The 15,454-nt window shown below is 43.5% G+C and overlaps 1 protein-coding gene across 3 annotated transcripts in view; it reads right to left on the bottom strand.

Moving 5' to 3' along the window:
• LOC128691789 (serine proteinase stubble-like) overlaps window positions 1-15,454 on the bottom strand; it is a 95,848-nt gene that overhangs the window by 15,678 nt on the left and 64,716 nt on the right. For all 3 annotated transcript variants that reach the window (XM_070101055.1, XM_070101053.1, XM_070101054.1), the window contains exons 9-10: window positions 15,113-15,267; window positions 7,713-7,856 (exon numbers count right to left, since the gene is read on the bottom strand). In XM_070101055.1, the coding sequence (XP_069957156.1) occupies window positions 7,713-7,856; window positions 15,113-15,267 (299 nt within the window). The remainder of the gene's footprint in view (window positions 1-7,712; window positions 7,857-15,112; window positions 15,268-15,454) is intronic.

Here is a 15,454-nt window from a genome sequence, read left to right as displayed (position 1 = left end):
TTGTAGTAGTGTTGAGTTGGTCAGTCCCTCAGTCTTGTTGTAGTAGTGTTGAGGTGGTCAGTCCCTCAGTCTTGTTGTAGTAGTGTTGAGGTGGTCAGTCCATCAGTCTTGTTGTAGTAGTGTTGAGTTGGTCAGTCCATCAGTCTTGTTGTAGTAGTGTTGAGGTGGTCAGTCCCTCAGTCTTGTTGTAGTAGTGTTGAGGTGGTCAGTCCCTCAGTCTTGTTGTAGTAGTGTTGAGTTGGTCAGTCCCTCAGTCTTGTTGTAGTAGTGTTGAGTTGGTCAGTCCCTCAGTCTTGTTGTAGTAGTGTTGAGGTGGTCAGTCCCTCAGCCTTGTTGTAGTAGTGTTGAGGTGGTCAGTCCCTCAACCTTGTTGTAGTAGTGTTGAGTTGGTCAGTCCCTCAGTCTTGTTGTAGTAGTGTTGAGGTGGTCAGTCCATCAGTCTTGTTGTAGTAGTGTTGAGTTGGTCAGTCCATCAGTCTTGTTGTAGTAGTGTTGAGGTGGTCAGTCCATCAGTCTTGTTGTAGTAGTGTTGAGGTGGTCAGTCCCTCAGTCTTGTAGTAGTGTTGAGGTGGTCAGTCCATCAGTCTTGTTGTAGTGGTGTTGAGTTGGTCGGTCCCTCAGTCTTGTTGTAGTAGTGTTGAGGTGGTCGGTCCCTCAGTCTTGTTGTAGTAGTGTTGAGGTGGTCAGTCCATCAGTCTTGTTGTAGTAGTGTTGAGGTGGTCGGTCCCTCAGTCTTGTTGTAGTAGTGTTGAGTTGGTCAGTCCATCAGTCTTGTTGTAGTAGTGTTGATGTGGTCAGTCCCTCAGTCTTGTTGTAGTAGTGTTGAGTTGGTCAGTCCCTCAGTCTTGTTGTAGTAGTGTTGAGTTGGTCAGTCCCTCAGTCTTGTTGTAGTAGTGTTGAGGTGGTCAGTCCCTCAGCCTTGTTGTAGTAGTGTTGAGGTGGTCAGTCCCTCAACCTTGTTGTAGTAGTGTTGAGTTGGTCAGTCCCTCAGTCTTGTTGTAGTAGTGTTGAGGTGGTCAGTCCATCAGTCTTGTTGTAGTAGTGTTGAGTTGGTCAGTCCATCAGTCTTGTTGTAGTAGTGTTGAGGTGGTCAGTCCATCAGTCTTGTTGTAGTAGTGTTGAGGTGGTCAGTCCCTCAGTCTTGTAGTAGTGTTGAGGTGGTCAGTCCATCAGTCTTGTTGTAGTAGTGTTGAGTTGGTCGGTCCCTCAGTCTTGTTGTAGTAGTGTTGAGGTGGTCGGTCCCTCAGTCTTGTTGTAGTAGTGTTGAGGTGGTCAGTCCATCAGTCTTGTTGTAGTAGTGTTGAGGTGGTCGGTCCCTCAGTCTTGTTGTAGTAGTGTTGAGTTGGTCAGTCCATCAGTCTTGTTGTAGTAGTGTTGATGTGGTCAGTCCCTCAGTCTTGTTGTAGTAGTGTTGAGGTGGTCGGTCCCTCAGTCTTGTTGTAGTAGTGTTGAGGTGGTCGGTCCCTCAGTCTTGTTGTAGTAGTGTTGAGTTGGTCAGTCCATCAGTCTTGTTGTAGTAGTGTTGATGTGGTCAGTCCCTCAGTCTTGTTGTAGTAGTGTTGAGGTGGTCAGTCCATCAGTCTTGTTGTAGTAGTGTTGAGGTGGTCAGTCCCTCAGTCTTGTTGTAGTAGTGTTGAGGTGGTCGGTCCCTCAGTCTTGTTGTAGTAGTGTTGAGGTGGTCAGTCCCTCAGTCTTGTAGTAGTGTTGAGGTGGTCAGTCCCTCAGTCTTGTTGTAGTAGTGTTGAGTTGGTCAGTCCCTCAGTCTTGTTGTAGTAGTGTTGAGGTGGTCGGTCCCTCAGTCTTGTTGTAGTAGTGTTGAGGTGGTCAGTCCCTCAGTCTTGTTGTAGTAGTGTTGAGGTGGTCAGTCCCTCAGTCTTGTTGTAGTAGTGTTGAGGTGGTCAGTCCCTCAGTCTTGTAGTAGTGTTGAGGTGGTCAGTCCCTCAGCCTTGTTGTAGTAGTGTTGAGGTGGTCAGTCCCTCAGTCTTGTTGTAGTAGTGTTGAGGTGGTCAGTCCCTCAGCCTTGTTGTAGTAGTGTTGAGGTGGTCGGTCCCTCAGTCTTGTTGTAGTAGTGTTGAGGTGGTCAGTCCCTCAGTCTTGTAGTAGTGTTGAGGTGGTCAGTCCCTCAGTCTTGTTGTAGTAGTGTTGAGGTGGTCAGTCCCTCAGCCTTGTTGTAGTAGTGTTGAGGTGGTCAGTCCCTCAGTCTTGTTGTAGTAGTGTTGAGGTGGTCAGTCCCTCAGCCTTGTTGTAGTAGTGTTGAGGTGGTCAGTCCCTCAGTCTTGTTGTAGTAGTGTTGAGGTGGTCAGTCCCTCAGCCTTGTTGTAGTAGTGTTGAGGTGGTCAGTCCCTCAGTCTTGTTGTAGTAGTGTTGAGGTGGTCAGTCCCTCAGTCTTGTTGTAGTAGTGTTGAGGTGGTCAGTCCCTCAGTCTTGTTGTAGTAGTGTTGAGGTGGTCAGTCCCTCAGTCTTGTTGTAGTAGTGTTGAGGTGGTCAGTCCCTCAGCCTTGTTGTAGTAGTGTTGAGGTGGTCAGTCCCTCAGTCTTGTTGTAGTAGTGTTGAGGTGGTCAGTCCCTCAGCCTTGTTGTAGTAGTGTTGAGGTGGTCAGTCCCTCAGCCTTGTTGTAGTAGTGTTGAGGTGGTCAGTCCCTCAGTCTTGTTGTAGTAGTGTTGAGGTGGTCAGTCCCTCAGCCTTGTTGTAGTAGTGTTGAGGTGGTCGGTCCCTCAGTCTTGTTGTAGTAGTGTTGAGGTGGTCAGTCCCTCAGTCTTGTAGTAGTGTTGAGGTGGTCAGTCCCTCAGTCTTGTTGTAGTAGTGTTGAGGTGGTCAGTCCCTCAGCCTTGTTGTAGTAGTGTTGAGGTGGTCAGTCCCTCAGTCTTGTTGTAGTAGTGTTGAGGTGGTCAGTCCATCAGTCTTGTTGTAGTAGTGTTGAGGTGGTCAGTCCCTCAGTCTTGTAGTAGTGTTGAGGTGGTCAGTCCATCAGTCTTGTTGTAGTAGTGTTGAGTTGGTCGGTCCCTCAGTCTTGTTGTAGTAGTGTTGAGGTGGTCGGTCCCTCAGTCTTGTTGTAGTAGTGTTGAGGTGGTCAGTCCATCAGTCTTGTTGTAATAGTGTTGAGGTGGTCGGTCCCTCAGTCTTGTTGTAGTAGTGTTGAGTTGGTCAGTCCATCAGTCTTGTTGTAGTAGTGTTGATGTGGTCAGTCCCTCAGTCTTGTTGTAGTAGTGTTGAGGTGGTCGGTCCCTCAGTCTTGTTGTAGTAGTGTTGAGGTGGTCGGTCCCTCAGTCTTGTTGTAGTAGTGTTGAGTTGGTCAGTCCATCAGTCTTGTTGTAGTAGTGTTGATGTGGTCAGTCCCTCAGTCTTGTTGTAGTAGTGTTGAGGTGGTCAGTCCATCAGTCTTGTTGTAGTAGTGTTGAGGTGGTCAGTCCCTCAGTCTTGTTGTAGTAGTGTTGAGGTGGTCGGTCCCTCAGTCTTGTTGTAGTAGTGTTGAGGTGGTCAGTCCCTCAGTCTTGTAGTAGTGTTGAGGTGGTCAGTCCCTCAGTCTTGTTGTAGTAGTGTTGAGTTGGTCAGTCCCTCAGTCTTGTTGTAGTAGTGTTGAGGTGGTCGGTCCCTCAGTCTTGTTGTAGTAGTGTTGAGGTGGTCAGTCCCTCAGTCTTGTTGTAGTAGTGTTGAGGTGGTCAGTCCCTCAGTCTTGTTGTAGTAGTGTTGAGGTGGTCAGTCCCTCAGTCTTGTAGTAGTGTTGAGGTGGTCAGTCCCTCAGCCTTGTTGTAGTAGTGTTGAGGTGGTCAGTCCCTCAGTCTTGTTGTAGTAGTGTTGAGGTGGTCAGTCCCTCAGCCTTGTTGTAGTAGTGTTGAGGTGGTCGGTCCCTCAGTCTTGTTGTAGTAGTGTTGAGGTGGTCAGTCCCTCAGTCTTGTAGTAGTGTTGAGGTGGTCAGTCCCTCAGTCTTGTTGTAGTAGTGTTGAGGTGGTCAGTCCCTCAGCCTTGTTGTAGTAGTGTTGAGGTGGTCAGTCCCTCAGTCTTGTTGTAGTAGTGTTGAGGTGGTCAGTCCCTCAGCCTTGTTGTAGTAGTGTTGAGGTGGTCGGTCCCTCAGTCTTGTTGTAGTAGTGTTGAGGTGGTCAGTCCCTCAGTCTTGTAGTAGTGTTGAGGTGGTCAGTCCCTCAGTCTTGTTGTAGTAGTGTTGAGGTGGTCAGTCCCTCAGCCTTGTTGTAGTAGTGTTGAGGTGGTCAGTCCCTCAGTCTTGTTGTAGTAGTGTTGAGGTGGTCAGTCCCTCAGTCTTGATGTAGTAGTGTTGAGGTGGTCAGTCCCTCAGCCTTGTTGTAGTAGTGTTGAGGTGGTCGGTCCCTCAGTCTTGTTGTAGTAGTGTTGAGGTGGTCAGTCCCTCAGCCTTGTTGTAGTAGTGTTGAGGTGGTCAGTCCCTCAGTCTTGTTGTAGTAGTGTTGAGGTGGTCAGTCCCTCAGTCTTGTTGTAGTAGTGTTGAGGTGGTCAGTCCCTCAGCCTTGTTGTAGTAGTGTTGAGGTGGTCGGTCCCTCAGTCTTGTTGTAGTAGTGTTGAGGTGGTCAGTCCCTCAGCCTTGTTGTAGTAGTGTTGAGGTGGTCGGTCCCTCAGTCTTGTTGTAGTAGTGTTGAGGTGGTCAGTCCCTCAGTCTTGTAGTAGTGTTGAGGTGGTCAGTCCCTCAGTCTTGTTGTAGTAGTGTTGAGGTGGTCAGTCCCTCAGCCTTGTTGTAGTAGTGTTGAGGTGGTCAGTCCCTCAGTCTTGTTGTAGTAGTGTTGAGGTGGTCAGTCCCTCAGCCTTGTTGTAGTAGTGTTGAGGTGGTCGGTCCCTCAGTCTTGTTGTAGTAGTGTTGAGGTGGTCAGTCCCTCAGTCTTGTAGTAGTGTTGAGGTGGTCAGTCCCTCAGTCTTGTTGTAGTAGTGTTGAGGTGGTCAGTCCCTCAGCCTTGTTGTAGTAGTGTTGAGGTGGTCAGTCCCTCAGTCTTGTTGTAGTAGTGTTGAGGTGGTCAGTCCCTCAGTCTTGATGTAGTAGTGTTGAGGTGGTCAGTCCCTCAGCCTTGTTGTAGTAGTGTTGAGGTGGTCGGTCCCTCAGTCTTGTTGTAGTAGTGTTGAGGTGGTCAGTCCTTCAGCCTTGTTGTAGTAGTGTTGAGGTGGTCAGTCCCTCAGTCTTGTTGTAGTAGTGTTGAGGTGGTCAGTCCCTCAGCCTTGTTGTAGTAGTGTTGAGGTGGTCGGTCCCTCAGTCTTGTTGTAGTAGTGTTGAGGTGGTCAGTCCCTCAGCCTTGTTGTAGTAGTGTTGAGGTGGTCAGTCCCTCAGCCTTGTTGTAGTAGTGTTGAGGTGGTCGGTCCCTCAGTCTTGTTGTAGTAGTGTTGAGGTGGTCAGTCCCTCAGCCTTGTTGTAGTAGTGTTGAGGTGGTCAGTCCCTCAGTCTTGTTGTAGTAGTGTTGAGGTGGTCAGTCCCTCAGCCTTGTTGTAGTAGTGTTGAGGTGGTCAGTCCATCAGTCTTGTTGTAGTAGTGTTGAGGTGGTCAGTCCCTCAGCCTTGTTGTAGTAGTGTTGAGGTGGTCAGTCCATCAGCCTTGAAAAGTATTTAGTTCCACATTTTTGAACAGCTGAAGAAGTTTTCTCTGTAGGCGAAACATTTCGCAAACAAAGGTACCTAAGTGCTGCTCATGTGCCTTAGCTAAGCAGCTGTAATAAATCACAAATAACACAATCTCTGGAAAGGGAACCTTAGACAACATTTCGTTCCTTCCCTTCACCATTATCAAGTCACAATCGAGTGAATGAGGAAAAAAAATATGAGAATTTCTTCAGTAGTCACCCTTACGCAATTTACAAATGTTTTCTCTCGTTTATTTAACCTATTTTAAAATCTGTCCACCTTTCTAGGAGGGTGTCTTGATACTGGTGAAGTTTTCCTGAGTCTAAGAAGTGGAGGCAACCTTCCCTTCCCTCAAACCTCATTCTTTCCCAATCTCCGGGTGCTGTATAACTCCTACGGGTTTATTGCTTCTCTGTAGTCAGTAATATATCTCTGGTCAACACTCACTTTCCGGTCAATGATATTACACCTACTTTAGGGTAAGTTTGTGGGGCTGATTCCATGTATGTCAGTGGTTTTGCTTGATTCTTTCAAGTTTTTGATAAATTTGGTATCCCATTGAAACACCTAAAAGATGTGAAAAATATATTGATTAGGCGGGACTAACTTACAAATCGCATTGAAATTATTTTTAGATCATGCAAAACTTAAATCATGTAATATATACTAGCACTTCAGATTAATGTAATATGATAATTCAGATACCACTAATTACTGCGTATGAAAACGTTGTACGATTTTCTTCTATGTTGGTCATCAGCACAGTTGAGTGAGCAGCTGCATATTGGTTACCATTGTGCAGTAAGACACATTTCAAGCTTCTGATGGAGGTGTCTAAAAACAGCCACCAATCTCCTGGTGGGTAATTAAGTCTCATTCGAAGATGACCAGGGATGTTATTGTAGTGTACAAGTTCCTCATCTTGGTTGATGTAAGGAAGGAGTTCAACTTCTCTTGTCTGATAAGCTGCTATTTTAACTTCTTGTTGTAGACAGTTCTTGTCTTTTAGTCTGGATACTAAAAGTTCAGATGCTTGATTTGATAGACAGCTTATTTTGGAGTGGCGCTTGGATAACAAGACAAGTCTTGGACTCCCCATATGGTTTGCAAAACCTGTGTAGAATGCTTACCGCACTGGAAAAATAGGTATAGGAAAAGTTTACCTATGGTGTGGAAAGAGCCGAAAAGCTATCTCGACGATAGTTTTTTCTGTATGGTGAATGTAAAAGGTTTCAGTCGATACAAGAAAGTCAAGTGAGAATATCCTGATTTGGAATCAGCAAGAAGATCTGCACCACACAGTGAAGACATTATCATACCAGTGTTTACAACACTGCCTGACCGTTCCTTGTCAGATGTTGAAGAAACTCAGGGTTCAGGATGTAACACAGGTGACAGCAGTGGAAGTGAATATGAAGTAAGCATTTCAACACCCCAGCAGTTCTCAAAGAACTCAGTGATCTGATATGTGACCTCTGTCAGATCAAGCATCTGAACTTTTATCATCCAGACTAAAAGACAAGAACTGTCTACAACAAGAAGTTAAAATAGCAGCTTATCAGACAAGAGAAGTTGAACTCCTTCCTTACATCAACCAAGATGAGGAACTTGTACACTACAATAACATCCCTGGTCATCTTCGAATGAGACTTAATTACCCACCAGGAGATTGGTGGCTGTTTTTAGACACCTCCATCAGAAGCTTGAAATGTGTCTTACTGCACAATGGTAACCAATATACATCTATTCCAATTGCTCACTCAAATGTGCTGATGAACAAATCGTACAAACAACGTTTTCATATGCAATAATTAGTGATATCTGAATTATCATACTACATTAATCTGTTATTATATAGAATGAAGTGCTAGTATATATAACATGATTTGACTTATGCATGATCTAAAAATAATTCCAGTGCGATTTGCAAGTTAGCACCGACTGATTAATATGTTTTTCACATCTTATAGGTTTTTCAATGAGATGCCAAATTTATCAAAAATTTCAGTTGATCAAGCAAAACCGACGATATATTTCGAATCACCACCACAAACGTACCCTAAAATATGTGTAATATCATTGACCTGAAAGTGAGTGTTGACTAGTGAATTAATAATAATAATAATAATAGTGTGACTGACCTGTAATCATGTTGAGTGGGATGTGACCTACACCGTAGCCAGTGACTGTGCAGGTGTGAGAGGGGAAGACTGCATCCTGCTGTGCCATACACACCAGACACACGTTGTCACTCAGTGTAGCCTGCCCCTGTAGCCGTACCACACCTGTGTAATATACCACTGGTGTAACATTACTGTGATAACACCCGTGTAACACCATACGTATCTTATCTCTTATCACAACGGCGACAGAACCTGTACAATACATGAGTGACGTCAGCTGTCTATCAATAGTGCCAACACTCGTGGAACTCAACAATAATAAACAGCTGTCCATCACAAGTGACACCTGTCACAACAGTGGTAGCACATGCATGTTGCCATGCATGTATTATACGGACTAACACCTACACGTTGCACTGGGTGTTGGCACACTTCAGACAACCACACATAACAAGCCATGGTAGGTTTACCTGGAGTTTACCTGGAGAGAGTTTCGGGGGTCAACGCCCCCGCGGCCCGGTCCGTGACCAGGCCTCCTGGTGGATCAGCGCCTGATCAACCAGGCTGTTGCTGCTGGCTGCACACATTTAGTAATTATCTAGTCACTTGAACAAATTATTTAATAATTTAATTATTTAGCATTAATTTATTTATATGTTATGTTAAAATAATTTGTTATCAGACTCTTACCTATGTTTGGCCTCTCAAAATATCGTAATTTAGATATTTGTATATTGATTTTATCGTAATTAATAACGAATGTGGTTTATATTTTACAGATTAACAATACAATAAATGCTATAAGTTTGGTCCCTCTCAAAGGTTCCTTGATTTTGGAGATGAGCTCTTGATCTAAGGAATTGAACTCCTTGAATCATGCCTGAATGCCTTCTATTTCCCGAGGCACTGTATGACCCCTATGGGTTTAGTGTTCCCCTCATGAATGTAATAATAATAATAACAACAATAATAATAATAAAATTTTGGTCACAAAACCGTAAGTAGAATATCAGACTAGGTATTAACTGGTTCATTACCAAATCTGTACCAGCTGAGTTACTGTTTTTTTATAGATGGGCGACTTAGCGGTCGTTAATAGCAGTTAACAGTCTCTTAACGCCTGTTATCAGCTGTCGAGCATACAATGAAAGTTCTGATGATTTACACTCTTCTACTTTGTTTAAATGAGATCTCTAAATTGAAGCATAGACAGAGGACTGGCGCCATACGGCATAAGCTGTTAGTGCCCCTATAAACCCACAACACTAGGGAAGTCAGAGAACTGTTGCCCGACTGACTGCTAGCCGGTACTAGACTGCCAGGGTTTAGCTCATACGGGAATTCGACATTCTACATTTTTGGCCATTTTACAACGCCTCTGGTTTCCACGTAAACTTTCAGGTCCATATTCTGCGTACTACGAATGCTTTTCTGCGCACAACGGGAAGTTGGGTACTATTTCAACGTTAAGTGAATGTTTAAATACTAGACTTCTGCATTGCAAGGCTCATACGGTATGAGCTTTCGTAGTCCCTAAAAAGCAGCAACAGCATTGGTAACAACACAGGTTCAGTAATGTAAACTTGAGTGTGTTAACCAGCCCTAGCTGATCCTAACTGATTTAATAACTACTTAGTAGTAGTTGAGGTATTATAGCTGTTGCATATAATCGTTTATGACTTACGAGTAAAATAAATTAATATATATATATATATATATATATATATATATATATATATATATATATATATATATATATATATATATAAAAGGTTTAATGTATAAATGCTTATTAAGGTAGTATGTATAAGGTAATTAGAGGTTTGTTGGCAACCATAATAAGTTGTGATCATTTAATGCATAACTTTCAGGATTGATAAAGTGCTTGTCAACTTATTTTTGAAAAATTATTTGGATAAATTAGGGTACATTTTTATAAATTTTCATAATAAATTATTGTAAACTTATTTTTCAGTCATTGTGTCTGATTAACATCTGTTAATGTCTTCTGATTTGTAAGTATTCTTATTTATCTATTTATTGTTTCATCATTATCACTTTATTACAGGGCAGTTAGCCCTCTTCGAAATTTTCACGGTCATGTCATTTTCATTATCATGTCATGGTCATGTCATTTTGTATATTTTTATTGACATTTATACTACCTAAAAGTATTTTCATGATGTTATTGTGTTATCTGAGTGTAGGTGTTAGTGTGTGTAGCAGTGGAGGCTCGAACCTCAGTCCTGTAACATGGTAGCAGAGACTGCCCCAACCCAGCCATGGTAGCTGTCTTGTGGGAATTACAATAGACTATTTTAGTGCGTTTTTTTTTAAATGTAATTGAAAAAGTAGATACAAAAACCGGATAAGTTTTTTGGACATGCTATTCAATATTTTCCAGCTGTATTTACAACAAAATACCACAGTATATAGAGGCGGTTTTTAAGGGAGGTTACTGTACGAGTGCAACCTTGAGATAGTGGGAGACAAGAGAGCTGTCTCCTCCTTGTTGATCCTCACTCAGAGTTCCGTCACCTTATATAGTCTTCATAAATTATTCACTTGGGACAGTGACTGGCTGGGATCTTGCATCTGATTTTCGTTGTTATTTACGTGTGTTAAACTGAAGAGGATTAATTCATATAATGAGGCGATACAGTGTGTTTAAGAGAGAGAAAGAAGGCCACTTAACTGGTTAATGTAATTTAAAGGGTATTGGCTACTCTTGCGTCATTAAGGCTCCGCGGTAACATTCTCACCACTAGACAAGAATATTTTAATACCTAAAGTAGGAATTAAATTAAACTCTCAGCATATTTACGCTGAGAGAACTACACCTCTCAGTGCATATATCTTGTATCTGAGGTGATTGTTATAAATTGTTAGTTTGTGGGATTGTTCCATGACATACTGTAACACACTGCCTTGTTAATGTTATAGTGATGTCCACAAACTGTGGGGAAGATTGTTAATGTTATGGTGATGTCCACAAACTGTGGGGAAGGTTGTTAATGTTATGGTGATGTCCACAAACTGTGGGGAAGGTTGTTAATGTTATAGTGATGTCCACAAACTGTGGGGAAGGTTGTTAATGTTATAGTGATGTCCACAAACTGTGGGGAAGGTTGTTAATGTTATAGTGATGTCCACAAACTGTGAGGAAGATTGTTAATGTTATAGTGATGTCCACAAACTGTGGGGAAGGTCTCCTGACTATTGTTAAAGTTACTGTTGCTTCTGTTGTTATTGCTGTTGTTCTATGTCAGGATAACGTCTCCAGATGTGGGTGTTACAGGTGTTGTTATTAATGTTATTGTAGCTGTTCGTTCTGTACAACGAACAACTGTTGTTGTAGTTGTTGATATTCGTCAGGATAACGACTTATATCACACTCACACACACACACACACACACACACACACACACACACACACACACACACACACACACACACACACACACACACGAAACATGGAGAGCCAGGATGTTGGACGTGGTGCTGGAAAACCTCATGCACCAACATGTTAAGGACACTACCAGAGTGAGAGGGGAGGATGAACCAGCAAGATTGGACCTTGTGTTCACCCTGGGCAGCTCAGACATTGAGGACATCAAGTATGAGAGTCCCCTAGGAGCTAGCGACCACGTGGTTCTGTGCTTTGAATACATAGTAGAGCTGCAAGTGGAGAGAATAACAGGAGTTGAATGGGAAAAGCCTGACTATAAGAGAGGGGACTACATAGGGTTGAAGAACTTCCTGCGGGAGGTCCAGTGGGACAGAGAACTGGCAGGAAAGCCAGTAAATAAAATGATGGAATATGTAACAACAAAATGCAAGGAGGCAGTGGAAAGGTTTATTCCCAAGGGCAACAGTAACAACGGGAAGACCAGAACGAGCCCCTGGTTTACCCGACGGTGTAAGGAGGCAAAAACAAAGTGCAATAGAGAATGAAAAAAGTACAGAAGGCAGAGAACACACGAAAATAGGGAGACCAGTCGCAGAACCAGGAATGAGTATGCACAGGTAAGGAGGGAGGCCCAGCGACAGTATGAAAATGACATAGCATCGAGAATCAAGACTGACCCGAAACTGTTGTATAGCCACATCAGGAGGAAGACAACAGTCAAAGACCAGGTGATCAGATTAAGGACAGAAGGTGGAGAACTCACAAGAAATGATCAGGAGGTATGTGAGGAGCTGAACAGGAGATTTAAGGAAGTTTTTACAGTAGAGACAGGAAGGGCTGTGGGAAGACAGCACAGAAGGGAACATCAAGAGGGAATATACCAACAAGTGTTGGATGACATACGAACAACTGAGGAGGAGGTGAAGAAGCTCTTAAGTGACCTTGACACCTCAAAGGCGATGGGATCGGACATCTCCCCATGGGTCCTTAGAGAAGGAGCAGAGATGCTGTGCGTGCCTCTAACCACAATCTTCAACACATCCCTTGAAACTGGGCAACTACCTGAGAAATGGAAGACAGCTAATGTAGTCCCCATATTTAAGAAAGGAAACAGAAACGAGGCACTAAACTACAGACCTGTGTCTCTGACATGTATTGTGTGCAAAGTCATGGAGAAGATTATCAGGAGGAGAGTGGTCGAACACCTGGAAAGGAACAAGATTATAAATGAAAACCAGCATGAGTTCATGGAAGGCAAATCTTGTATCACAAACCTCCTGGAGTTTTATGACAAGGTAACAGAAGTAAGACACGAGAGAGAAGGGTGGGTAGATTGCGTTTTCCTAGACTGCAGGAAGGCCTTTGACACAGTTCCTCACAAGAGATTAGTGCAGAAGCTGGAGGATCAGGCGCATGTAAAAGGGAGGGCACTGCAATGGATAAGGGAATACCTGACAGGGAGGCAGCAACGAGTCATGGTACGTGAAGAGGTATCACAGTGGGCGCCTGTTACGAGCGGGGTCCCACAGGGGTCAGTTCTAGGACCAGTGCTATTTTTGATATATGTGAACGACATGATGGAAGGAATAGACTCTGAAAGTGTCCCTGTTCGCAGATGACGCGAAGTTGATGAGAAGAATTAAATCGGACGAGGATGAGGCAGGACTGCAAAGAGACCTGGACAGGCTGGACATGTGGTCCAGTAACTGGCTTCTCGAATTCAATCCAGCCAAATGCAAAGTCATGAAGATTGGGGAGGGGCAAAGAAGACCGCAGACAGAGTATAGGCTAAGTGGACAAAGACTACAGACCTCACTCAGGGAGAAAGACCTTGGGGTGACCATAACACCGAGCACATCACCGGAGGCACACATCAACCAAATAACTGCTGCAGCATACGGGCGCCTGGCAAACCTGAGAATAGCGTTCCGATACCTTAATAAGGAATCGTTCAAGACACTGTACACTGTGTATGTTAGGCCCATACTGGAGTATGCAGCACCAGTCTGGAACCCACACCTGGTCAAGCACGTCAAGAAGTTAGAGAAAGTACAAAGGTTTGCAACAAGGCTAGTCCCAGAGCTCAAGGGAATGTCGTACGAGGAAAGGTTAAGGGAAATCGGACTGACGACACTGGAGGACAGAAGGGTCAGGGGAGACATGATAACGACATACAAGATACTGCGGGGAATAGACAAGGTGGACAGAGATAGGATGTTCCAGAAAGGGGACACAGGGACAAGGGGTCACAACTGGAAGCTGAAGACTCAGACGAGTCACAGGGACGTTAGGAAGTATTTCTTCAGTCATATCCTACGGGTTTAGCGCTTCCCCCTTCATTATAATAATAATCTTCAGTCATAGAGTCGTCAGCAAGTGGAATAGCCTAGCAAGTGAAGTAGTGGAGGCAGGAACCATACATAGTTTTAAGAAGAGATATGACAAAGCTCAGGAAGCAGAGAGAGAGAGGACCCAGTAGCGATCAGTGAAGAGGCGGGGCCAGGAGCTGAGTATCGACCCCTGCAACCACAGTTAGGTGAGTACAATTAGGTGAGTACACACACACACACACACACACACACACACACACACACACACACACACACACACGAAGTTTCACTCGCATTCTCTGTCTTACTCATTCAGATTCACACTATCCCACTCACACAGTGACTCTCTCACCTATATCATTAGCACTGACCCACTTATATCATTAGCACTGACTCATATCATTAGCACTGACCCACTTATATCCTTAGCACTGACTCACCTATATCATTAGCACTGACCCACTTATATCATTAGCACTGACTCATATCATTAGCACTGACTCACTTATATCCTTAGCACTGACTCACCTATATCATTAGCACTGACTCGCTTATATCCTTAGCACTGACTCATATCATTAGCACTGACTCATATCATTAGCACTGACTCATATCATCAGCACTGACTCACCTATATCATTAGCACTGACTCGCTTATATCCTTAGCACTGACTCACCTATATCCTTAGCACTGACTCACCTATATCATTAGCACTGACTCACTTATATCATTAGCACTGACTCATATCATTAGCACTGACCCACTTATATCATTAGCACTGACTCATATCATTAGCACTGACTCACCTATATCATTAGCACTGACTCACTTATATCATTAGCACTGACTCACCTATATCATTAGCACTGACTCGCTTATATCCTTAGCACTGACTCACCTATATCATTAGCACTGACCCACTTATATCATTAGCACTGACTCATATCATTAGCACTGACTCACTTATATCATTAGCACTGACTCGCTTATGTCCTTTGCACTGATTCACCTGTATCATTAGCACTGACCCACTTATATCATTAGCACTGACTCACTTATATCATTAGCACTCATATCATTAGCACTGACCCACTTATATCATTAGCACTGACCCACTTATATCATTAGCACTGACTCACTTATATCATTAGCACTCATATCATTAGCACTGACCCACTTATATCATTAGCACTGACTCATATTATTAGCACTGACCCACTTATATCATTAGCACTGACTCATATTATTAGCACTGACCCACTTATATCATTAGCACTCACTCATATCATTAGCACTCATATCATTAGCACTGACTCACTTATATCATTAGCACTGACTCATATTATTAGCACTGACCCACTTATATCATTAGCACTGACCCACTTATATCATTAGCACTGACTCACTTATATCATTAGCACTGACTCACTTATATCATTAGCACTCATATCATTAGCACTGACCCACTTATATCATTAGCACTGACTCACTTATATCATTAGCACTCATATCATTAGCACTGACCCACTTATATCATTAGCACTGACCCACTTATATCATTAGCACTGACTCACTTATATCATTAGCACTCATATCATTAGCACTGACCCACTTATATCATTAGCACTGACTCATATTATTAGCACTGACCCACTTATGTCATTAGCACTGACTCACCTATATCATTAGCATGAGCGCCGCCGGAGGTGAGGTAGTCAGGGTGAGTATCCACCTCCGCCAGTGAGTGAAACTGAATACCATAAGGCAGGTCCTCCCTCAGGTTACTGTCTCCCAGGACTACCAAGTACCGGGACAAGTGGCGAGTGTCCAGCCTGTACCGGGACACCACAAGCTTAGTCACATCACACACAACTTACACAGTAATATGTATCGTAATATTCATGGGCCAAACTCTCAGCATTTTTCTAGAAATGAAACTGGGCGAAACTGAGTAAGAAAACAGATAAGAATAATTTGAGAACGAAAACTTGTTATGAACCAAGTTATTACAAAAGTTGT

This window comes from Cherax quadricarinatus, chromosome 75 (assembly GCF_038502225.1).
Source record: "Cherax quadricarinatus isolate ZL_2023a chromosome 75, ASM3850222v1, whole genome shotgun sequence".
In the NCBI taxonomy this organism is placed as follows: domain Eukaryota; kingdom Metazoa; phylum Arthropoda; class Malacostraca; order Decapoda; family Parastacidae; genus Cherax; species Cherax quadricarinatus.
This window is presented reverse-complemented; position numbering and strand designations above follow the sequence as displayed.